Below are 26174 nucleotides of genomic sequence, written 5' to 3'. Positions count from 1 at the left end.
ATAAAACCCATTTAGCTGAAAAGCAATCAAAGAGTGAGACACGAGCCAAGACTCAGTTCTCCATAAGCCAGCCAGTGTTCCAAAAGCAGACATAATCTGAAACTGGGAATCCAAGTATTCATTTGTAGTGTGTCAAACAGAAGATGGAGGGGTACCCTGGAAGTTAATAACTTCTGTTGGAACATTATACACAGCAAAAACAGTGTCTGGCCACTTTCATTCTGTACAAGGAAGTCATTTGCAAAGTACAACATTATGTTCCTTTCCATGCAGCTTATTCAAATTCAGTCACTTTCTTGTGACATCACTAATGGAAAGTGATCTGGGAAATGAACAAATGCATTAATCCAATGGAAAGTAAGCCAAGTTTGTGTCATGATCCATTTGTGATCACCAAGCAAATCAATGAGTTTCTGCTGCTGCCAATGCAAAGTTTCCCAAAACGACAGCCTTTAAAAAGACAAAGCATAGAGAAACTTAGGTTTAATTTCTCAACTAAAGAAAGGATGCTCATTGTGAAGACCATCTGACAAAAGGAAGAGGAGGAGGAGGAAGATTCAACTAAAAATGTTACAATGGTATGTATAGCCATGAACCTTGGTTATCAACTTGCATAGACCTGGACTCCACTAAGAGACAAGTGGGAACACCTGGAAAGTATTTTCTGAATTATATTCACTAGAGTGGAAACACCCACCTTGAATGTGGACAGCGACTTCCAGTATTAGCTTAGACATAACAAAATCCAAGGGGAAGGGGTTTTGTTTTTTGCAAGCTTGCTTTCGTGTGTTGACTGTAAAGGGAAGCCTTCCCGCCAGCCTGCTCCAAAGCCGCATCAGTCCCAAATGAACACACAGGAGGCTATATTAATTATGAAGCTGTTGGCCTTGCTTGTTTCTTACTGGCTAGCTCTGACTTAAGTATTTACCCCATAATTGTTAATCTAAGTATTTCTCTTACTGGAGAATAGTTCTGAACTTCTTACCCCTATCACAGCTTCATCTTGACTCCCTGTGTTTCTCCTACCCAGAATCCTCCTGGACGTCCAGACCCACCTATCTTGCTTGCCTATTGGCCAACAGTGCTTTACTGACATATACACAGGACTTCCCCCATCAGTTGACAAGTTTATCTTGGTTAGCATCTTGCTCCCAGGTTCATCTACTGTGTTGCGGCTGTGGCCACTGCCACTCTTCACTGGCATCAGAACTGGCTAGGATAATTTTGACACAAGCGAAAATCACCTGAAAGGAAGGTGATTAAGAGAAGGTCCCTATTAAGATCAGGTGGTACGCAAGCCTGTAGGACATTTTCTTAATTAACAGTTGGTGGAGAAGAGCCTCACCCACCATGGGTGGGCCATCCCCGGGCTGGTGGTCTTGAGTTCTGTAAGAAAGCAGGCTGAACAAGTGAAGAGGAGAAACCAGTAAGCAGCACCCCTCCACGGCCTCTGCATTATCCCCTGCCTCCAGGTTCCTGCTGATGGGGGAATGTCGTTCTGTATGTATCTTTCTCTTATTGATTAATGAATAAAACACTGATTGGCCAGTAAGAAGTATAGGTGGGGTTACGAGACGAGGAGAATTCTGGCAAGAGGATGCAGAGAGAAGCCCGCCAGGAGACGCCATATAGCTACCGGGAAGATAGGATGCCAGGCATTCTCCAGAAAGATAAGGTCATGTAGAAATACACAGATTAATAGGTATGTGTTAATAGTTGAGAGAGCGAGCCAGTAGAAAGCCTAAGCCATTGGCCAAATAGTTTTAATAAATATAAGACTCTGTGTGTTTATTTGGGTCCAAAAGACTGCAGGACCAGGCAGAACAGTAACTCTGGCTACATCCTGCCATGTTTAAGCTCCTGTCCTGACCTTCCTTTGATGATAAACAGTAATAGGAAAATGAAAGCCAAAAAAAAAAAAAAAGAAAGAAAGAAACCCTTCCTCCTCAAGTTGCTTTTGCCATGGTGTTTAATCACAGCAATAGCAACCCTAAGATACTGACTCTGCCTCTCAGTGAGCATCCTACTTCTATTGATTACTTTACTAAGGACATTGATAGCAAGGAGAGTCTAAGAAACTGTGATGATCAAGAGGGGTCTATTAAGTGTGTGTGTATATTCTCCCTCCTCCTTATAAACCACCACAGGGAATTATTGTCAGAATTAATAGCAATAGCAATACGCCCTCTTTCTTAGGGGTGCACCCTGTCTTTTGGTCAATAGTTTATGAGTTTGAAAAGTAATCAAATTCAGCTGGGCAGTGGTACATGTCTTTAATCCCAGCACCTGGGAAGCAGAAGCAGGCAGATCTCTGAGTTCAAAGCCAGCCTGGACTACACAGGGAGTTCCAGGACAGCCAAGGTTACACAGAGAAATCCTACCCCCCCCAAAAAAAAACAAAAAAGAATAAAGGAAATATAATATTTTACTGTCCTGTCCAATACCATCCATGCAATATGAACTTGAGTATTTGACTTGCTAGTTACAGGGATTTTATTTTTCCCTGATGCCCAGTAGAATAAATAAATTTAATATAAAAATGTGTTCCCAGCACACACAGATGCCTCTACGAGAAGTGCTGAAGTGATCCACAAGGGGATGATGACGGAAGGAGAGCCCTGTGGCCTCCCGACACATCTGCAGCCCCGTCCAGCGGAGAACCCTGTGATTTCTCAAGTGCCCACTTCAGTCAGTCCCAGCCGCTCATACACGCAGTGCCTACTCATTTCAGCACAAATTCACTCCTTGACTGGATTTCGTGGGCAGGAGGTCCTTAAACCAGTCTGTCTCTCGGCATTTTTGCCCTTTAATTTATGGGAGCATGGAAGGAACACCAGAGGCCCTTCTCATTTGTCAGAAATGTAACACACATTCAACTTAAGGCACACGTGGAAGTCTTTTAATCCCTTGGATAAACATTCCTGGGTAATTTCATGTGTTTTAATTACCATAGAGACAATTTTACACACTTGTTCATTAACAAAAATGAAAACTATGGAGGCTGGAGAGATGGCTCAATGGTTAAGAGCACTGGTTGCTCTTCCAGAGGACCCGATTCCATTCCCAGCACCCATAGAGCAGCTCACAACTGTTTGTAACTCTAGTTCCAGGAGATCTGACACCTTCACACCAATGCACATAAAAAGGTTAAAATAAATTATTAAAATAAATAAAACTATGGTAATGGTTTACAATCCAGACACAGATAAATTCATCTATTTTGATATAAAAATGAAGACAAAACAAATTCTGAGTACAGATATTAAAACAATACAACGGTCTAAGATTTATTTTATTTTATTGCTTATTTCTAAAAGCTCACAGAAGTGAGTAAAAATATCTAAGGGGCTAATTTCAAACAACATAAGGCAGAGATTAAGCACTAAATATTAAAAAAATAAAACTTTTAGCTTACCTACTAAACTTGGAAGAATTCTCTGGAATTCTGTTAAATTGGTCTACAATGCATTGATGAATGGAGGACATGTATTACCTAGTAAATATCTTAAATATGGAGTACACAAGCAAAAGAAACCTCCCCAGGATATGAAATTTTTCAAGTCACAACCTCCTGAACAGTCTAATACAAATTTGTTTTCAACCTGAAGTTAGAAGTGCAAAATTGTTAGAAAATAAAAAATATTTCTATTGTTTTCAGTAGTCTACAGATAAATCCTACCAGTCTTTAAAGTTTTTTCAACAAAACAAACATGAACTCTTGGCAAGCTCTTTCATTATGACATCAGGAAACTGGGCTTCTCTTCCTACGGGCACGCTACACTGCTAACACGGCTCCACTGTGAAAATCGTCTTCAGACTAACGAAAGACCCAACGGTGACCTCTGCCAATATGCCAGCACCTCCATACCTATATGTCTGCACTGCAAGCTCCCTCAGCAGGTACTACCCTCAGCTGATAATCAGGAAACAGATTCAAGACAGGAGGCAGAGGCCAAACATTCCAGTTTACAGATGCTTTTCTTCATAAAACGCCAAGGGCTCTTTGGACTAGAAATGGGCAACACATTAAAAAAACAAGGTCACTGGGTAACTTTAATGCTGGGGATTAATGTTAGGGTTTAGGGTGCTTGTGTCACAAATGGAGACACAAGTGCAGGAAGTTCTGCTATCTGGGCTATGTGCCCATACATTTCTATTGTGTTGGTCACCCATGCTTCTAAACAACCAAGCCTGGTGCTCAAAAGGAGGCCCCAACAGCATGTGAGCTGCTGCAGGTGTTTCCAAATCAGAGACAGGTCACACCAGGCCTCGGATTTTATGAAATTTGGGGCATTTTGTCTAGTGTTGCATTTAATAATGATTACTTCAAAACTGATGAAGTAATAAGGGGCTCAGTTACACCTTTCTCCATTCATCACACTATTTTGTTGATTAGAAAACACCAGTCCTCCACAGGATGAATGACGGTAGCTTATATAACCATCCAGGTGATGAGTTCTTACAATCTGACCATTCAGGAAAAACATCCACTGGCCAACTCTTTAACTTGCTTTCCGGATGCACGGTCGCCAGGTGTTTTAATGTAAGCAGAGTCTTCTTAGGCAAAGGTCCTGAGGAAGATGTCTCCTTCTGTAGGATTCAGAATCCTGTTTGAGTGTGGAAAGCTGTCTCCTGGCTCACTGGCAACCGCAGGCAGCGGTTCAACTTTGGAAAATTACTGTGACATAGTGGAAGAATTTCGTTCTTCTTCCGGGCCGTCCCTTAGGGGCTTGGAAATGGAAGGTAGTGCAGTTTTTTCTGGCCATCTACCAGGCAAGGAACCCCGGCCTTCTTGGGGTAAGTTCGGCTAGCAATTTTAAAGAACTCTTCGGCAGCATCAAGAGCAATAAGACGGTCCTGCAGTTTAATAAACAAATAAATGAAAAAAACAAATAAATAAATGAAAAAGAAGCTTGACAAATTGGAAACTGCCAAGCAAGTAAAAGATTCATTAAAAATTTCAAGACTCAAAAAAAAATTTAAGACTCAGGGCTGAAGAGATGGCTCAGAGGTTAGGAGCATTGGCTGTTCTTCCAGAGGTCCTGAGTTCAATTCCCAGCATCCACATGGTGGCTCACAACCATATGTGGTGAGATCTGGTGCCCTCTTCTGGTATAAAGGCATACATACAGATAGAGCACTGGTATTCATAAAATAAATAAATCTTAAAAAGAAAAAAAAAAACCTTTGGCCAAGTGGTGGCAGCACACCTTTAATCCCAGCACTGGGGAGGCAGAAGCAGGTGGATCTCTGTGAGTTTGAGGCAAGCCTGGTCTACAGAGCAAGTTTCAGTACAGCCAGGGCTACACAAAGAAACCCTGTCTCAAAAAACAAAACAAAAAACTGTGAACCTTCTCTAAAAAGGTTGAATTTAAAAAAAAATTCAAGACTCAAAGGGTTATCTTACCCTTTTACTTCATGACCCAAGAGATGTTTCCACCAATAATTTGTGTGTGAGAGCATATGTATGTGCAGGTGTAATGTGTATGAATGTGTTCAGGTGGGCTGGCGTGCACACCACGCATGCAAAGATCAGAGGTCAAACTTCGGCATTGTTCTTCAAAAACCACCCCACCTTTGTTGTTCTTTTTTTGAAACACAGTCCCTCACTGGGAGCTGTGGCACATCGGACTGGGCTAGGCTGGCCCGACTGCAAGCCTAGGGCATCCACCTGTATCTCTGTGTCCCAGTCCTGGGATTAAGAGCAGGGCCACCACGTTAGGCTTCTAAAGTGGGTACTGGGGATTGAACTGGGCTCTTCATGATTACACAAGGATATCACCAACTCAACTGTCTCCCCTGCCTTCCACCCATCTTTCCAATCTCAGGCTGTATAGACACTTAGGCTCTCTACCTAATGTTGAAATGTTAACCACACAGCAGAAATCATCTGAAAAACACTCTGGCCACAGCCTGAACCTTCACAGTTTTTAAGTGGGACCCAGAAATCCTTCTTTCTCTTCAAAGCTTCCCAGGTGGCTTTGGAGCCATCAGCCACAGGGGCATACTGTGGCAGCACCATTTGCCACTCTGTCCTGGCGGAGCCGGTGAGGTTGGGATGGGGGGGGGGCAGGAAAGAACAGAAATGGTGAAAGTAAAGCAAAATGGGGCGGATGAGGTAAGGCATCCACTTACCACGACCAAGAGATACCTCTCGGAGAGCTCCCAGCTGGCTGGGAAGATGGAGGTCTCTTCTGCCAGTTTCAGCAGCATCTCTCGGGCTTTTCTCGTATTTTTAGAATCACTCATGGTGCTGAGTTTGGTCACTGACAGCAAAGAGTCAGCTTCCCTTTGAAAACCTATGGTGGAAACACACAGCCCTTGTGTGAAGTCGTCCCTGGGAAGTCCCCACCCCGCGATACTATCACTGTGGGGTTTTTTATTTTTTGTTTTTGTTTTTTATTGTTGTTGTTGTTGTTTTGGTTTTTCGAGACAGGGTTTCTCTGTATTGCTTTGGAGGCTGTCCTAGAACTCACTCTGTAGACCAGGCTGGTCTCGAACTCACAAAGATCCGCCTGCCTCTGCCTCCCCAGTGCTGGGATTAAAGGCGTGCACCACCACCGCCCCGCCTCGCTGTGGTTATTAAGAAGGGATTCAAAGTGTGAGTTCTGTACAGTGAAAACCAAAGTCAGAGGCTCTACCAAGGGCTGCTCCCCAGCTCTTTGTGAGTGGGATGCTCTTTACTCAAAACTGTTTTCAAAGAGCACGGATCTCTGAGTTAAGGCCAGCCTGTTCTACAGAGTGAGTTCCCGGACAACAACAACAAACTGTTTTCTCCTTTTTGGCTTTTCTTCATTGTCTTCTTCCCTCTATTGAAGGAAGTCATACCTGACCCCCAGCTGCTCACCTCATTTGCCCGCTACCCTGTCCTAGAATCTCTACACCTCTCCCCAGCCTGCACAGTGATCACCTCCAAGCCCTGATTTCCTTCCATATGACAGTCTGGTCAACTGGAAGAAAATCACTTTCCTAAAGATAGAAAAGACTCGAAGAATGAAACCTGTTCAGGCTGACTTAACTGCAAAGAGGAGACTGCGAGCCCACAGCAATATCGTGTGAATTCAGAGTGCAGAGTATCCACCCTACCCCGCTATCCCCAACTTAGACAGCCAGGGCTAGCAACCTGGTACTCCATCTTTGAAAAGCTTTAATGCCAGGAGCCACGTTATTTCAGAGCAGATAGATCAAGGACTTCAAAGGTGGTTGTTTTTGAAAACTAAAGCAAGCTTATTCTATGACATAGGGATATATTTACTCAACCATAGTAGAATTAAGAAAGGCCATTATTCTATGTCTACCACAATGACAAGTGTATTTTCCCAAGCTTGTAACTTTTCTTCTTTTGCTCCTTTAAGAATTTTCTGCTGTGTCTTAGATTATCTCTTACAAACAATATTTCTTTCAACCTGCCATATCCATAAAGCTATTACTACTTGTTCAGTCACTACCCATCTAATCCAATCAATAAATGATGACACAACAGTAAATAGCAATACCCATATGACCCCACCACTCTGTGTTATCTCATACTTGGGGACAGATGAAGTAGCATATGGCCCAGTAACATGAGCTGGTGACGACAGAACTACCAAGAGAGTCTGTATAAAAGCAAAACCGAAGAACCAATAGGTCTGAGGCAGTTTAGCAGTCAGCGCTGACACTCTTTCTACAGAAACCATGGTGGAAACAGCAGAGTTATTTTTACTGTCTCACAATCTCGTTCAGACTCACCCAAGTCCTCTAAGATTCGTCTCCATCTGTTCCTCACTTCCCTGCGAATCTGCCGCAGAGTGTAGATGTCATAGTTGAGTCTTTGCCACTCCTGTAAAGAGACAAACACTCACTTTTACTTACACCTGCTGGCCTACAACCTCTGTCTCATTTCTGCTGAACTCCATGTTGCTTAACCACGTGGTTCTTCTCTTCACTAATCTTAAGCACAATTCTAAAGAAAAGGAGGCACAGATGAGATGGAGTTGACAAGAAAGAATGCAGCTACCACTGCTGAAGACTATGTCCCCTTCTAGGTGGCCCAGTTTCTAAGTATGTTACTTAGACTCTCTGATTATCCATTTTCTCCACTGCAGTGACCTTACCTGCATATAATGAGGCTAACAGTAGTAGAGCTTTCATGTAAGACTACTGTCAAGATTTAAGGTATAAACTATAGGACAAAGGCTGTCTCAGCAGGTAAAGTGCTTGCCATACAAGTGTGAGGACCAGAGGTCAGATCCCCGGCACCCAATACCCAGACGATGTATAATTCCAGTACTCAGAGACAGAAATATAGGGGTCCCTAAAGCCAACTGGATAGCTAGACTAGACAAATTAGTGAGTTCTGGCTTCAATTGAGATATCCTGCCTCTATGAATAGGGTAAGGAGCGACTGAGAGAGACTGCTCACATCAGCACATGCACACGCACAACACACAGACACATGCACACACAACACACAACACAGAGACATCTGCACAACAAAAAGAAAGGCTAATGCCTGCCTACAGTGAAGATCTAATAAAATTCATATATTTGGAGCAACTTATAGGTGAAGAAACTAAGGCTCAAATAATTTATATGCTGAATCTAATATATTCCAGATAACATATTAGAAGTGGTGTTTTACTCCAAAGTTCATGAAAAAAAAGGGCAAAAAACTACATCTCAGTTTGTTATTAGAATGACAGGCAGAACTAGGAACCCCAAGCACCCTGATTCCTAGCTGTGTTTCTCACACTGTATCTTAGCATCAATCACATGGTAGGGTAGATTGTTCAGGTATGCAGGGAGCTGTTAGGTTTCCAGTCTGCACAAGCACCACATAGAACCTAACACAGAAGCTTGGTTTCCACGGCCCTAAGCATTCTCTGAAGGTGGGAATTTGCTTTTAAGGAGACCTGTCTGTAAAAGAATAATCATTTCACAGCAAACACCTTTTCCCTTCTTACATAAAACACAACTGTCCTCGCTCACAGCTTTAGAGAACATCATTTTAAATGTTCAAGGTAAGACACAAGCTATTTAATATTTTGACTCCTGTAAGTGAAAATGTTTCAGTGATGCCATTTGTTCCCTACTAAATGCCTTTCAAAGCACACTTGCCTTGCAGATTGCTTTTCAACTTGCACGCCTAGTTAAGAAGAGTAAATTTAGCTGCCATTCACATGCTTCAAAAACACCATTTTGAAAAAGGAAAGCTAACAAAATAAAGTGTGCTTTTGCCATGACTGCATTTCAGATTGTATCTGAGGGCTTGCCGCACCACGAGAAGGGAGTGGGCTTTCTGCTACCCTCTTTAAGTCAGGAAGTTGTGGATTTCCTACCTCTTTAAAAAATTAAAAATAATAAGAGCCAAAGGCATGTGCACAAGTGTGAGATGCCTAGGGTCAAAGACGAAGCCTGTGACCTTCGAAGTGAGTGAAGCTAACCAAATAAAGTCTAGAAACTGCGTATGTAGACTACATAGTACATATAGTCTGGAAACGACATATAGTCTAGAGGGATGGCTGGGCAGTCAGGAGACCAGCCGCTCTTCCAGAGGACACAGATTTGAAGTACAGCACCACATGGTAGCTCACAAGCACCTGCAACTCCGGGTCCAAGGGCTCTAATGCCCTCTTCCAGCCTCTGGGGCACTGCATGTACATAGTGTACAACATGCTACAGACAAAACACTCATATACCTAAAATAATTTTTAATTTTTAAAAGTAAATAAAATGCAATCCTGGCCTCTTCGCATCCCTTTAAGGCATATCTAGCCAAGCCCTGTCCCGAACTGGATAAACTGCCAAGGAAAAGCTTGAGCAACGGCCTTTTCAGTGGAATACTTACAATACTTAAGTGACCACTCAGTACAACACACCCGGCTGAGCCAGACTGTCTGTCTAGGTTTGGGTTCAGCCACACTGACAGCCTTTCTCAATGCTTAAGCCTCGTCTGTAATACGGCTGAAATACTGCCTACACCACAGCAGCTTCCTGTGAGGCTCGGTTGATTCTATGGCCTTCCAACAGAAGCCAGCACACTTCCTCCCCCGAGTCAGTGTGGATATAGTTCAGAAACAATACTGAGGGGCTGCAGAGATGGCTCAGCAGCTGAGCGTGCTCACTGCGCTTGCACAGTGGTTTCGACACTGATGTCAGATGGCTCACAACTACCTGTAACTCCAGTTCCAGGGCAGTCTGATGCCTCTGCCTCCATGGGGACCTGCACATATGTACACATACCCACAGGCATACACTCATAGTTAAAAATAATAAAAAATAAACCTTTTAGAAAGAAATAACCCCAAACATTCGGAAATATTTCTGTCATGCACTCTATGGCCGGAGAACATTATACACTATATTGTGCATTAGCCCACTTGTGGCTGACAGCCAGAAGCAAGTTTTCTACGCTTTTAGCATCAGATGGCAATTTATTTTTCCCAAAGATTGTTTTATGGCTGATCAGGGCTGATCAGTTTTCGCTTTCCTCTGAAATTTCAGTGTCTTCTTGTAGAAAACACATAGACCCAAGCTGGGTTGCTCCAGGATCAATGCCCTCTTCTGGTCTTCACAGGTGCTGCTTGCGTGCGTGCGTGCGTGCGTGTGTGTGTGTGTGTGTGTGTGTGTGCGTGTGTGTGTTTTAAAACTTTTAAAGTAAACCTTTAAAAGACTATGAATAAACTATTAGCACCATACAGTGTTTCCTCTCTATCAAAACTAATTCTGTTTTCTGGATACAAAATGGTCAGAACCTTAACTTATGCAACAAACCACTAGGTGGCTTCATTAACTTGTGACTGAAGGTGCTGATAACCCTGACACAATTCTTCCCATGCACAGACAGAAGCTTTGTTTTTCAGAGTTAAAGACACTAAAATTGCATGGATTTGTATAAAATTCAGTGTTGACATTTAGCACCAGCCTTTCTTCTTCTACTGTCCATTAGCTGTTATTTTACAACCCTCGCCCCTCCCCCCCCAGTGGAAATACTATACTACTACGATTCATGAGAGACTGTGATTGGTCCTAAACACAAGGTTGAATGGTTAAATGACTGTGATTGACCCAAAATGAACATCTGTGATTGGTGGTGAACAGTTGCTGGCAACTTCACAGCCAAAATGGTGCCTATCTCAGGCAGCAGCACCTGCTGGGGCTGGCTTGATCCCAGCTTGACAGGTAAAGATCCTACACCATCCAGGGCCAAGCAGGGACTTGGAACCACTTAGACCCTAATGCTAGGAATATCCCAGGCCACAGTGGCCTGCAGAAGCAGGAGTGGGGCAGAGCTTAGTGCGGCTGGCTGTGAAACATGGGAAGCCATGTGTCCAGGCCTGAATCCTGCTGATTCCAACAGAGAGATCACCTGCCCTCCAGGATTCCATCCTCAGTGACAAGGGATGCTGTGCTCCAATGGTCCCAGCTACCCACGGTCAGTCCACATGGTGCCCCCCACTCCTGTTTATTGCCATGGGTACCCGAGTCCTGGCAGTGGCTACTGACTACTGAAGAAGCATCTGAAGGGAAAAGTTCCAGAGTAGTCAGGACAGAATGAGGGCAAGAGGAAGAAGAGACTCAATAGGAGAGAGCCAAAAAGGTCTGAGGAGATGGCTCGGTGGTTAAGAGCACTTGCTGTTCTTGCAGAGGACCTGGGTTTGGTTCTCAAAACCCATGTAGCGGCTGGCATCTGAAACTCCAATTCCAGAGGATCTGATGCCCTCTTCTGACCTTTGAGGGTACTGCACACATGTGGTAAACATTTACAGGCAAAACACCCATACACATAAAAATAAATAAATACTGATATACACAGGGAGGGTATAAAAAGAAAAAACTAGAAGCGTCAGAGAGGACAACCAACATGCTCTGGTCACAACAGTTCCAGAGAGCTGTCATGTTTTCAGAGCCGAGAGTCTCAATCCCCAGGCTGTTGACTGCCAAGGGTCAAGAATCTGATACCTGGGACCTGGACCAGGACAGTAGCATTAGAGGATGTCACCTGTGCTTCCTCTGCCTGCCTACAACTCTTCCTACTGCTGCCAAACACTTCAAAGACAAAGGCCACTAGGGACTAACTTCTTACCTACTCACTATCTACTCATGAGCAAAAGACCCTGACCAGATAAATGGTGACATGCCCTAGGGTCCCAGCCTCCCCTACTGCAAATAACCTGCATATAAGATTAATAGGATCAAGCTGGATAGATGGCTCACAACCATCTATAATGAGATCTAGTGCCCTCTTCTGGTGTGCCGGCACACACGCAGGCAGAACACTGTATACATAACAAATAAATGTTTTTTAAAAAGATTAATGGAATAAAACTTTCACACAGTCAATCATGCACACATAAGATTATCTTTTTTAACATAATAATACCTGGAAGTTTTGTGCAAAGAACTCTAAAACCAGTAGAAGCTTGAGTAGAATTTAACTGAAATTTGAATTTACTAAAATGAGCAGGATGCGGAGGCAGAATTCCCTTAAATATAGGACTCCAAATAACAGAGCAAAAGGTGGGGGAAATGAGGAACAATGGCATACAAAACCTCTGATGGCTTCTCTTTATAACTGAAAAGATCTACTCCCTCATGTTGAAAACAAGGAAGCTTTTGATGTACTTCTGTGATGTAAATTTTAATGACTTACTTTCTAAGCTTCAAACAACTCGAAAATAACAATTCAAGATCAACTAAATAACCTTTACAGGGGAATTTCGTTCCATTAAGCAACAAACATTAAGTTTTATTTCCTTAGCTTGCGTTTATTTTCCCATAATTTCCAAGATAGTATACTGTGGTCAGTGTGCTGTGGTAGCCTTAAATATTAAGAATGAGTGGATTAGCAAAGACCTGTCAAAAAGAATAATGTGGAATTAATTCCGTGAATCACCTGGGAACCAAGCCAAATTGAAAATTTGTGACTGAAATGAACACCTGGAGATTTCATAGCTAGATTTTTTTGGGTTTTCTCCTCTTCAGTTGTGAGCCAAATCAGATTAGAACTAATTGATATGAAGGCTGAAGCAACATCATGGAAGAGAGAAAAAAAAATGGGATCTCATGCACTATCTTCCAGTTTTGAGTGCCGAGAGCTGGCTATGATCATGAACACTGATTCAAGTTCCTTAGACCATGTGGTGGTTTGGATGAAATGGCTCCCACAGGCTCAGTGGGACATTATTAGAGATGTGCCCTTGTTGTTATAGGTGTGGCCTTGTTAGATTAGAAGAAGGATGTTACTGTGGTGACTGTTGTGGGCTCCAAGGTCCCAGATGCTCAAGCCACACCCAGTGTCACTCTCTTCATGCTCTCTATGGATCAAGATGTAGACTTCTCAGCTACCCTTCCAGCATCTAGTCTACCTGAGTGCTGCCATGCTTCCTGCCATGACCATAATGGACTAAACCTCTGAACTATAAGCCAGCTCCAATTAAATGTTTTCCTTTACAAGAGTTGCTGTGGTCATGGTGTCTCTTCACAGTCATGGAAATCTTAAAACAGACCATATCTCCTGCACAAAAACCAAAGAAAGCACTATATTCTCCAGGGCTGGAAGTTGGCTTCGCAGTTAAGAGCATGTTTTGTTCTTGCAGAGGACCCAGGTCCGGATCCTACCATGCACACGGATGGCTCACAACCATCTGTAAAACTCTAGCTCCAAGTGATCTGACCTCGTCTGACCTCTGTGGGCACCAGGTATGCACACAGTGAGCAAACATACATGCCAGCAGAACACTCACACACAAAAATAAAATAAATTTTAAAAAGTTTTAGCACTGTATTCAAACCAGCAACTCCAACCTTTGATACCATAATTCTACTCTCTGCTTGTATAGATTTGACACTTTTAGAGTGCACACAAAGCTGAAATCAGGTAGTATTTGTCTTTTTGTGTCTGATTTATCCCATTTACATCATTAAAAAAATGACCTCTATGTTCACCCACAGTTATGAATGGCATGACCCCTTTGCGATCAAATGACCCTTTCGTGGGAATCACCTAAGACCATCAGAAAACATAAATATTTACATTACAATTCATAATAGTAGCAAAGTTATAGTTATGAAGTAGCAATGAAAACAGTTTTATGGCTGGGAGTCACCACAAAATAAGGTAGGGACTGTTTCATCGTTAGGAAGGTTGAGAACCACTGCTCTACATCTAAATCCTAGTTACCTACCCTTCAAAATTCAACTCAAATGCCACCACCTCTTTCAGCTTAACTGAAAGTAACGGCCTCTTCCCTAGAACTCCCTAGTTCCTTGATAAACAGTGTCAGGAGTTTAGTGTCTATACATTGCTACACTGACATGTGCAGGGTCTCCTTCACTACCAAAGTATAGGCTCCTTGGACTCTAGAAGCTGCATTCATCCATACCCTAGGCAGTCCTTTGTACACTGTGCATCCTATAGTGGGTTTCCTGAGTCCACCTGCACATAAGATGTATGAGGAAGCCAAGTTTTACAGGTGATAGAGTGTCTGTTAAATCTAGAACATAGCACTATATCCTATAAGAAAAGCTATTACTTATGGGTGATGGGGATGTCCATATATATATATATATATATATATATATATATATATATATATCTTATTGGTTGGTGAATAAAACACGGATTGGCCAGTAGCTAGGCAGGAAGTACAGGTGGGGCTACCAGACTAGGAGAATTCTGGGAAGAAGAAGGTGGAGAGGAGCCAAGAGAGACTCCATGTAGCCAAAGGTCCAGACAGTCTCCAGAAAGCCAAGACCACGTGGAAATAGTTAATTAATAGAAATAGGTTAATAAAGTAAGAGAGAGCTAGTTAATAATAAACCTGAGCCATTGGTCAAACAGTTTATAATTAATAAAAGCCTCTGTGTATTTATTTGTGGCTAACAGCTGTGGGACCAGGCAGAACAGATCTGTCTACCTATGGGCTAGCTAGATAACTCAGTGGGTAGAGGGTTCCTGCTGCCAAACCTAACAAACTGAGTTTCTTCACATGGTGGAGGAAGAGAGCCAACTCGCCCAAATTGTCCTCTGAGCTCCCATGTGCACTGGAGGCACGAGTGCATGTACACACACGTGTGCAATAAATAAATGTAAGAGTGTATTATATTACCCTTTCCAATTTTGAACAAGGCAGATTTATATAATAAGGCGTTTTGACTCACCTATATTTGAGAAGCATAAATTCAAATGAAGATGAAATAAAACAAAATAATCCATTAATCCTTCCACTCTGTGCATGACCAGGCATTTGAGATTTGAAGGCTACTTTCAGAATTAAAACTAGCCAGGACATTCAACAACACACTCATAAGAAAAACCAAGAGGATTTGTAGGAGAGCCCTGCTAGGGAGACTATGAGGTGAACAATTCAGCTAATCAAGTAGGAAAACTTAAGTCCAAGACTATTTGCCTCCTAGGAATCCCTTATTTCTCAAAGAGTTGCCACTCAGTCAGACCCAAATTTAGCCCACGATATTGTTCCTCCATCACCAATGTGGTATGGAAATAAGAATTCAGACATCTAATGTAAAACTTTTCAAAAATGATCTGTGGTTTGGTCACCTAGGACAAAAAGCACAAGTGCAGCCCTCCTCTATTCTGAGGGATAGAAATCTGGGGGAGGAGAAGGTGAGGGAGACTGGAGGAAGGGAGGGTGTTGGGGAAGTCCTGTTATTTGCCTGTGCATTTGTCAATAAAGTACTGTCTGGCCAGTAGAAAACCTAGATAGGAGGGACTAGGAGTCGAGGAGGATTCTGGGAAGGGGAAACACAAGAGAGTCAACATGTAACGCCATTGGGGGTAGGAAGCCTGGAACTATTCTCCGGTAAGAGACATACTTAGATTAACAATTATGGGGTAATTACTTAAGGCAGAGCTAGCCAGTAAGAGACAAACAAGGCCAACAGCTTCATAATTAATATAGCCTCCTGTGTGTTTATTTGGGACTCATGCGGATCTAGAACCAGGCTGGCACGGCAGAGCCCAGGCGACTGGCGAGAGATAAACCAAAGCGGCTAGCAAAAGAAAAAGCTTCTCTTAACAGGAGGGAAGGGAAACTGCAGTTGGGATGTAATATGCATGAGAAGAATTGAAAATAATATTAATAAGCCAGGGGGTGGTGGCGCACACCTTTAATCCCAGCACTCGGGAGGCAGAGGCAGGCGGATCTCTGTGAGTCTGAGACCAGCCTGGTCTACAGAGCAAGTTCCAGGACAGCCTCCAAAGCTATGGAGAAAACCTGTCTCAAACAACAACAGCAACATAATAATAATAACAATAAAAGAAAGGTGGCCCTCCTCTATTCTCAAGGAAGGGGTACCTGAGGTAAGGGAAGGGAGAGGGATAGAGACAGGGAGAGGCAAGGAAAGTCAGTATGTAATATATTTGAGAAGAATATAATAATAATAATAATAATGCCAGGCGTGGTGGGCATGCCTTTAATTCCAGCACTGGAGAGGCAAAGGAAAGTGTATCTCTGTGAGTTCAAGGCCAGTCTGGTAAACGAACTGAGTTCCAGGATAACCAAAGCTGTTACACAGAGAAACTCTATCTCAAAGAACCACAAATAAAGAAAGAAAGAAGAAGGGCAGCCCTCCTCTGTTCTCCAGCTGCCCGTTATTATCCAGCAGCAGAAAGAAGGCCAGTGCAACCAGATCTCATACAACCCAGTCCCAGGGACATTTAGACTGGAGAGACTTGGCCAGGAAGGAGGGTAACAGACAGTCAATTATGCAAAGGGAGATCAGAGTGTCCTCTAAACACCCCTGGACTAGACAGTGTCAAGGCTACCTGAGCAGACAGGGCATACTGTCAGTACCCTCAAAGCCTGCCTTCTCTGCCCATCAGACACGGTGTACAAGTGGGAAAGGTCGGATTGTATTCCATTGTTCCTAGATGGCTGGTCCACTCATAGCCATCTGCCTCTGCCTCACCCCAATGGGCCAGGCTCAAATGACAGAACAGAGAAACCCAGGACATCAAAGGATACGTATCAGCCTAGATGAACCTTTTGGGATGGCGGGGGCGGCGCGGGTGCTACGCTACAGTTAACACGGCTCCACAGGGTCACGATGCTTACGTTTGATTTTTAGGAATTTGTGATTGGCTCAAAATGGCTGATGCTACCGACCCCTTCATTCTGGCTTTTACAAGTGTCTGAGAGGTGTCCTGTCACAGTCAGAGGATTAAAATCTACTCCCAAAGCACGCTAATGTCAACATTTTCTGAATGGGAAGAGTCATGAAATTTGATTAGCCAGGTGTTGGCGCACACCTTTAATCCCAGCACTCAGAAGGCAGAGGCAGGTATATCTCTGTGAGTTCGAGGCCAGCCTGGTCTACTGATCAAGTTCCAGAACAGCCTCCTAAACAATACAGAGAAACCCTGTCTTGAAAAAAAGAAGAAAGAAATTTGATTATGCATACACAGAACACCTTTTTTTAATTTCCTATCTCTAGTCATCATTTCCCACACCCCAGACCATCCAGCTCTGTTAACCATAAATACTCCCAAACTGTATCTTTGAACAGAAATAGCTGAAGCTTGCTCTCCTGACTCCACACACTTGGCTTCCTTGTGAGTAAACTCTTCCTACTTTGAAAAACTCATCATTTTAATGGGCTTGATGATGCACACCTTTAATCCCAGCACTCGAGAGGCAGAGGCAGGTGGATCTCTGTGAGTTCCAGGCCAGCCTGGCCTACAGAGCACATTACAGGACAGCCAGGACTATACAGAGACCTTGTCTAGAAAGAAAAAGAGAGAGGGAGGAGAGAGAGAAGAAAAGAAAGAAGCAAGACGCATCATTTTAATCAAGTCATATCGGGGAATGTCTAAAATCCCTGTACTGAAAGGAAGAGGCAACATGGTTACCGCTATGTATGAGATCAGCCTGGTCTACAACAGTGAGTTTCTGACACTGGACTAATTGCATGAATCTATCTAAAAAACAAACAGACAGGGGGCTGGAGAGAAGGCCCAGAGGTTAAGAGCACTGGCTGCTCTTCCAGAGGTCCTGAATTCAATTCCCAGCAACCACATGGTGGCTCACAACCATCTGTACTGAGATCTGGTGCCCACTTCTGACCTGCAGGTATATATGCAGACAGAATGCTGTATAAATAATAAATAAATCTTTTTTAAAAATGAGATGTTGAGCAGGCAAGGTTATTTGTCAAGGGTATTTGCCATTGAGCCTGGTGATCTGAGTTCAATCCCTAGAATGTACATGGTACATGGTGGAAGGACAGAAGCAACTCCTGGATGTTGCCCTCTGCCTCTGATCTCCATGCAGGTATGAACCATGGCATGTATAGACCACACACACACACACACACACACACACACACACACACACACACACACACACACACACGCAAATCAGCCAATAAAGAAATATATAAATGATTTAGGAACAAAAAGAATGGTCTCCTTGCCAAGGGAAACTTGGTAGAACACACAGCTATTTCCTCCAGGTTGGATATGACCACTACTACCACCTTGCAGCTGAGTACCTATGACCATTCCTCCTGGAGGGAGGGGACAGGCTCATGAGTCTCATGAGACTCATGAGGCTCTTCTCCCTGAGATTCCAACTAGGACTCTGTCAGAAGAAAACAATCTTGTCGACAAGGGTGTGATTTCCTAGTGGTGTGCCTGCCTGAGTCACCCATCTCCTGTAATTAACCCCAATAAACTCCAACAGCCTGGACTTGCACAGAATCCCTTCACTGGCCCATCAGTGCCCTCTCTGTCTAGGGCGAATAAACAAACATTTATTTTCATCTCGCCTGGAACAGTCACACACACCAGATTTTACTGGAATTCAACACCAGGCCCCGAGGACCACCCAAAATGATGTCACCCTTCAGAGATGAGTAATGAAAGACTTTGGAGTAGATTGTATATGTGCCATTCAGAGGCTCCGGTGACAAACACGACTCTTGGGCTACTGCTTTGGAACACCCTGCCCTGGTCCCTCACTCAGTCCCACTGCCTGCTGCAGTCTTCATCTGCTTCTACCTACGAAGGATCGAAGGTTAATGCTGAGCAGTGCTTTTCCCACTCCCCTTGTTTATGTTTCCCCGTGTATCTCCTCTGGAAATAGTGCACTGTGGTTCAAGGCCTCTGACCTAATTCCTTATCTGGTTTTAATCAGATTAAGGCAAAGGATAGCTCATAGCTCTTATCACTGCCCAATTACACCATCGAAGCCATGTGAAGGGGCTGCTAAGCAGTACAAGGCTAGCTCATTTTCTCTAATAGGTGGGGGTCTCAGGCCTCATGGGGTTTCAGAGTTACAATGTGATTTAGCTAATTTAGCTAATGCTGCTAGGGGAAGCAGTGTTTTCCATGAGTCACGAGTATTCCTAAGCAACTCCTTGGAACCAACTCAGAGTTCTGGGATTCCAGTTGCTGTGCAGAGAAATGGCACAAGCTGCTGTTGTCACCAAAGGCAAAGGATAATAAGACTAAATTCCTGCTCACAACTGAGGAAAGCAAGACTTAAAATATTTCCAGCAAGGTAGAAATGGCCACTTCACACAGTTACCTTAACAATGTACCATGAGAGGCTGGAGAGATGACTCAGCCCTTAAGAGCACTGACTGCTCTTGCAGGGGACCCAGGGTTCAATTCCCAGCACCCACATGGCAGTGCACAACTATCTACAACTCCAGTTCCAGGGTATCCAACACTCTCACATAGATGTCTACACATGCGGGCGAGACACCAATGCACACAAAATAAAAATAAATCTTAAAAAATAAAATAAAAGGGTATGTTAGAAAAAACAAGAAAAGAATGTACCACGATAAAGCCTGCTTCATCAAAGACCTCGACCAAGTTTACATTTGTGGGAGGCTACTTACAAAGCACTTACTTTATACTTGGTGCTACAAGTCAGGGTAAAGTATAAGGGAGGCTATATTCAGATTGTATGTTTCGTGTTGACAGATGTCAGCATCTAAAGATGCTCAAGTCCCTTATATAAAATGGTTGGTGTTTACATGCGACCTTGGGTATTTAGGGCTTCCTCTTACAAAGCCTGAAGAGGGATGTGATAATGTGAGCCCTGAGGTAAAATAACCACTTAAGCAGCCACAGACAGTCCTGGTTCCACCTGGAAATTCTCTGGCTAAAATGTCTGTTGATCATTACCCGAGGGGTTCTCGGCACAGACAGGCGTGGTCTCCTTATCAACCCAATTAGAAAATGGCCTGTTAATCCTGGAGACACAGCCGAGACTAGTTCAGGAGACCTTTGCCTCGTCAGCCAACTGCCTTCCTCCTTATCAACATGGCAAGTGCTCATTAACGAAAAGTCTGGAAGACAATTCCTAGGGATTTAAGACCCCAGAATTATGAGGGAAAGGGTACTATCACAGTAATCTAAGACGGAGTGCATTTTAATATAGTTGGAAATCAAAGATTACTGACTTTTAAATTTTTCATACAATATTTTGATTACATTCTTTCCCTTCTCCCAGATCCCCCTACATCCCTACCCACCCAATCTCATCTTCTCTCTTCCTCTCTTCATCTCTTCATCTCTTCCTCTCTCTCTCTCTCCCCCTTCTCGGAAAAAACAACAACAAACTGAAAACAGACTAACAGTCGAAAATCAATAAGACAAAAAAATCATAACAAAACAAAAAGCATAGATACACAAAAAAGAAGCCCAAGCCAAGGCAAGGGGAGGGGGGCACACACCTTTAATCCCCACCCTCAGGAAGCAGAGGCAGGTGGATCTCTGTGAGTTCGAGGCCATCCTGGTCTAGAGTGAGCTCCAGGACAGCTACATAGAGAAACCATGTTTTTAAAAAAAAAGTCCATTTTGTGCTGACTGTCCGCACAGCTCTTCTCAGGAGTGGGCCTTGTCCTGGAGTGCGGTGGGTATTCCCAGTGACACTCCACTAGAGAAAACTGATTTCCCCTTTCCCAGGAAGTCCATTGTAAATGGCTTCTTGTTATGGATGAGGTTTTGTTACTTCCCCTTCTCAATACTAGGGCTTTTGATCTGGCTTGAAGCTGTGCAGGTCTTGTGCAGGCTGTCATAATCTCTGTGAGTTTATCAGATGCTGCGTCCTTGGAGTCATCCACCACCTCTGGCTTTTACAATAAAAATTAGTCTTTTTAGGGGCTGGACAGATGGCTCAGTGGGTAAGAGCACTGATTGTTCTTCCAGAGGACCCAGGTTAGATTCCCAACACTCAAATGGCAGCTCACGAGTGTCTGTGACTCCAGGATCCAACACCCTCACACAGATAAACATTTTTTTTAAATATTAGTCTTCTAATTTGGACTGATATTATGTACTAACATTGTATCATGGATTTATTCAAAGGGGGTAAACAGTAAATGAAAACTATTTCTTACTACAAATTAAAAAAAAATTCCCAAGATTCTCAATTTCTAAATTCCCTCCAAATTATCATTATCCGTGTGTTTAAGAAGTCTCTCATCAAGGGGCCATGTTTGCATCCTTTTCATATGAAAATTAAATCACATGATCATTCAGGCAAGGCTGCCCCTCACCAAACAAAACACTAAGCCCTATGAGTGCTCTCAAGTAGAGCTCGGCCAGCTCTTCTTAGGGCAGAGGCAGAAGCCAAGCATCTTAGCTCTCAGTCACAGCACCTCAACTCTGTCCTACTAAAAGCAGCCACAGAGAGTATGTAAACAAACAGGTGGGACTGTGTTCAATAAAATTCGACTTGCAAAAACAGCTGGCAAACTGGAAGGGCAATACAGCACACAACACTCAAAGCTACTGTTTACTCTAAGATGCCCCTAACTGAGTAGGCCAGATGGCTCAGTGAATAAAAGCACTTGCAAACCTGATGACCTGTGTTCAATTCTCAGATCCCACAGTAGAAGGAGAACCAGCTCTGACCTACACACACACACACACACACACACACACACACTGGCCTGTTAAAAAGCAGTTAATTTTTTCCCTAAAACACAATCTCTCTTCCCTAAGAGTTTAATATAGCATCCTTTACAGCTATCAGATCTGAATTTTATTTTTTATTTTTAGATGTGTTGGTGTTTTGCTTGCATATACATCTGTGTGACTATATAGGAGCCTCTGGAACTGAAGTTACAGGCAGATGTGAGTGCCATGTGGGTGCTAGGAATTGATCCACGTCCTTTGGACAGCAGCCTGTGCTCTTAACCCCTGAACCATCTCTCCATTCCCCAGATCTGAATTTTAAAGGGACATTTAGTGGCTCAACACCACCGTTTTTTGAACCATGTGGGACAGTTCCCATAATGGTCTCTAGAGAGCTGCCTAACATGGGGAAATCTAGACTGTGACCCCGTTTCAGACAAAGTTGCTGTTACTTTATCAGTTTCGTGGTAAGTTTCATTTGGGGATGAAAAGCTGCAGAGATAATACCCAAAAAAAATTCTGAAAATCACAAACATATGCCAAAGCACTGGCCAGTGACCACGATCTCAGTCACAGACAGTGTGAAAGATATTTTAAGGGTGTCAAGAATAGTGAAGAAAATGACTCTTCCTAGAGAAACTCACACCCACAGATGTGTCTTACTTTCTATGACTCTTCCAGAAGTCTACACCCACACTCTCGGGTAATCTTACTACATCTTTGTGCCTCTTTCTCTTTTTGTTTTTTTTGTTGTTGTTGTTGTTGTTGTTTTGTTTTTTGTTTTTTTTTGTTTTTTTTTGGTTTTTTTTTCGAGACAGGGTTTCTCTGTGGCTTTGGAGGCTGTCCTGGAACTCGCTTGGTAGTCCAGGCTGGTCTCGAACTCACAGAGATCCGCCTGCCTCTGCCTCCCGAGTGCTGGGAGTGCCTCTTTCTCTTAACCTTCATGCTTAACAATATATTAAAATATCTTTACATTTTTATTAAACCCCAACTCAAAAGGAAAAAAATAAAAAAAGACCTGTGGGGCATCTGATATGTTTCCCTCTTACAAGCTGACATTCTGCTCTCGGTTTCACGGGTGCCAGTAAAAAAAAAAGTGCAAGGTTCCTGTAGTCATCTTTTTCTTTAGATTTATCTATTTATTATGTATGCAGTATTCTGCCTGCATTCATTCCTGCATGGCAGAAGAGGGCATCAGTTCTCATTATAGATGGTTGTGAACCACCATGTGGTGGCTGGGAATTGAACTCAGGACCTTGGGAAGAACAACCACCAGTGCTCTTAATGTCTGAGTCATCTCTCCAGACCCACTGAATCCAATTTCTAAATGTATTTATTTTTCATTATATGTGAATGTATATATGTATGGGTGTGTGTGTATATGCTACGTGTGAATGCAGGAGCCCTCAGAGGTCAGAAGAGAGCATTAGATACCCTGGAACTGGAGTTACGGGCAATTGAAAGTCATCGTGTAAGTGCTGGGAACTGAACCAGGGTCCTCTACAGAACAATAAGGATTTTTTTTTTTTTTTTTTTTGGTTTTTCGAGACAGGGTTTCTCTCTATGGCTTTGGAGGCTGTCCTGGAACTTGCTCTGTAGACCAGGCTGGCCTCGAACTCACAGAGATCCGCCTGCCTCTGCCTCTGCCTCCCTAGTGCTGGGATTAAAGACGTGTGCCACCAACGCCTGGCTCTGTAATAAGGATTCTTAATGCAGACCATCTCTCCGACCCCACATCAGTGTGCTTATACCACCTGTATAAGCCTTGGTATCTATACAGTGGCATAAAGAAGAACAAGACACCTGGACATGCAGTGAATTGCTTTAGAACAGCAGATCTTTAGGCTGTGACTCCTTTGGGGGTTGAACAACCCTTTCAAAGGGGTCTCCTAAGACCATCAGATGTGGGGACACCAGACCTTGAGCAGAAACCCACTTCCCCTTTGGCCTGGGAGCAGGCATCTATGTATTGTTTACTGAAAACAATTCAGTGCTTTAAAGCTTGATAGGGCTCAGATAGGGCTGGCTCACTGAAATACCATGCCTTCCACACCTCCTATGGCTAGATGCCTCTTCCTGCCCCCTGTGGTGTCTCCCCGATTCTGGGGCCGGAGATTAAACCACCAGCCAGGAGGGTGAGAAGTGGAAAGAATGGTATGTAAATGGATGGCAAAAGTCCTTAAAAAGGGAAGCTCCTTTTTCTTAGAGAGACTTCTCCTGAGATTTCTCCTGAGAGCTCTCCTAAACTGACTTGGGAAGATAAAGTTTTCTTAAAGCAACCGACCGGTCTCTGTGTCATCTATCCCGACCACCTCGCTACATTCTCGGATGCAGGCCGCACAGCAGGTGCGACAATCAGAAAACACAGGTATGTACATTACAATTCATAACAGTAGCAAAATTACAGTTATGAAAGAGCAATGAAAATAATTTTATGGTTGGAGGGTCACCATAACATGAAGAACTGTATTAAAGATTTGCAGCATCAGAAAGGTTGAGCACTGATACTTTAAGGGCACCAAATTTAGCGGGTGCATGAGTCTTTTACAATGAGCACTAAGCCTGGCTGCCCCCTGTTCCATGGGAGACCCTATCTCCACCTCCCAAAGCCGTGGGTTACATAAACGTCCTAGAGAACACAGTCCAGGATCCAGGAAAACAAAGAGCAGACAATGCTTCTGCCTATGGTGTGGCTAAGAGACTTGAGTCACAAGCAGGGATGGACAAGACTAAGCTTTCTCATGACTCCCGAGGAATGTGAGGCTCCCAGATCCAGTGTGTCCAGAAGTAGTGACAGAGAATAAATATTTGCAAAGGACAAAGTTAAAAATCCTCCCCCACCTCCCTGCCCCCCACCCCCGGCTGCGTTGCTCTTCCTAGCTCCTCTGCTACTGTAGCCTCCCAGGCTGGCCTTCTCTTCCTAGTACTCGTATCCTCTGGACAGGCTGCTCCCTCAGGCAGGATGGCCCTGCATAAAGCACCCTCCCTCCCCTTGCAGGTCCAGCCTCCCCAGCCCACAGTCACTCTCTACCCCTCACTTCAAAGTGACTGTCACCACCCGACACCATACTAACCCATTTGCTATGGGTATAAGATCCCCCAAAGCAGACCCTGTGTTTGCTGCTGTGTCCGTGTCTGATGCCAGAAGGAAGAGCTATGTTCTACTGGCATGCTCGCTGTCATGGGTTGAATTGTGTCCCCTAAACATTCTTATAGTGTCATCTTAACTCCCAGTACCTTAAAATGTGGACTCATTTGAAGGTAACGCCTTTGCAGAAGTAATTAAATAGGAACGAGATCATGCGGGCGGGTCCTATTCCAATGAGAATACACCCACATTAGAAAAGGAAGCAGGGACACAGATGAACACAGAGGAAGATGATGTGAAGACACAAGACAGGTGACACCCAGCATGTCTACAAGAGGACCCTGGGACAGATCCTCTCTCGGAGCCCTCAGAAAAGACTTGGGGCCTGGAGAACACATTTCTGTCATTAAAACCCTGAGTTTGGCTGGGCAGTATTGGTGCACACCTTTCATCCCAACACTCGGGAGGTAGAGGCAAGTTGATGTCTGTGGGTTCCAGGCCAGCCTGGTCTACAGAGCTACACAGAGAAACCCTGTCTTGGGGTGGGGGGGAGCACATTGCTCGTGCTATGACTTTAAATATGGTTGGTTCCACCAAAAGCTGCGTTGAAGTTTAATTCCTAGTGTAATAGTTCTGAACGTGATGGGACCTTCAAGAAGTGGTTATGTCATAAGAGCTTCACTCTCGAGAAAGGACTAATAGAGATGTCAAAGGAATGAATTCATGTATTAGTTATTTTCGTGTAACTGTGGTAAAAAAGCCATGACCAAGACAACATACTGAAGGAAAGGGTTATGGTTCCATCGTGGTGGGAGGTACGGTGGCAGAAACAGAGGGAGGATTAAGGGAGCCCACGAACGCCCAAATAAAAGAATAACAGATACTTATCTGGGGACCACTCACATAACGAAGGTAAAGAGCAGCCTCAGTCCTCTGTCCTGGAGATGCAGGAAACTGTGATACAGGATGCTCAGACCACCACCCAAGAGAGAGAGAGCCAGGCCCCTCCTCTTCCTTATAAGGGATCTGTCTGTACAGTGAAGCCACACCCTAAGGCCAGTACCTCAAATCTATTGGCGGAACAAGTTGCCACTCTGTAGGTCACACCCTCAAAGGCAAGTTCAAAGCAGAGAGTTAAATGGAAGTAAGGTGAAGTTAGAAGCCATATACTCTCAAAAACTTCCTCCAGTGACGTAATCCTTCTCCAAA

The 26174-nt window shown here is 43.7% G+C and overlaps 1 protein-coding gene across 2 annotated transcripts in view; it reads right to left on the bottom strand.

The window, feature by feature from the left end:
* Nucleotides 1–2877: 2877 nt before the first annotated feature.
* Mreg (melanoregulin) overlaps nt 2878–26174 on the bottom strand; it is a 61288-nt gene continuing 37991 nt past the window's right edge. For both annotated transcript variants that reach the window (XM_040753372.1, XM_040753373.1), the window contains exons 3-5: nt 7732–7822; nt 6136–6299; nt 2878–4857 (exon numbers count right to left, since the gene is read on the bottom strand). In XM_040753372.1, the coding sequence (XP_040609306.1) occupies nt 4723–4857; nt 6136–6299; nt 7732–7822 (390 nt within the window). In that variant the 3' untranslated portion in view covers nt 2878–4722. The remainder of the gene's footprint in view (nt 4858–6135; nt 6300–7731; nt 7823–26174) is intronic.

This window comes from Mesocricetus auratus, unplaced genomic scaffold (genome assembly GCF_017639785.1).
Source record: "Mesocricetus auratus isolate SY011 unplaced genomic scaffold, BCM_Maur_2.0 Super-Scaffold_100010, whole genome shotgun sequence".
In the NCBI taxonomy this organism is placed as follows: Eukaryota; Metazoa; Chordata; class Mammalia; order Rodentia; family Cricetidae; genus Mesocricetus; species Mesocricetus auratus.
This window is presented reverse-complemented; position numbering and strand designations above follow the sequence as displayed.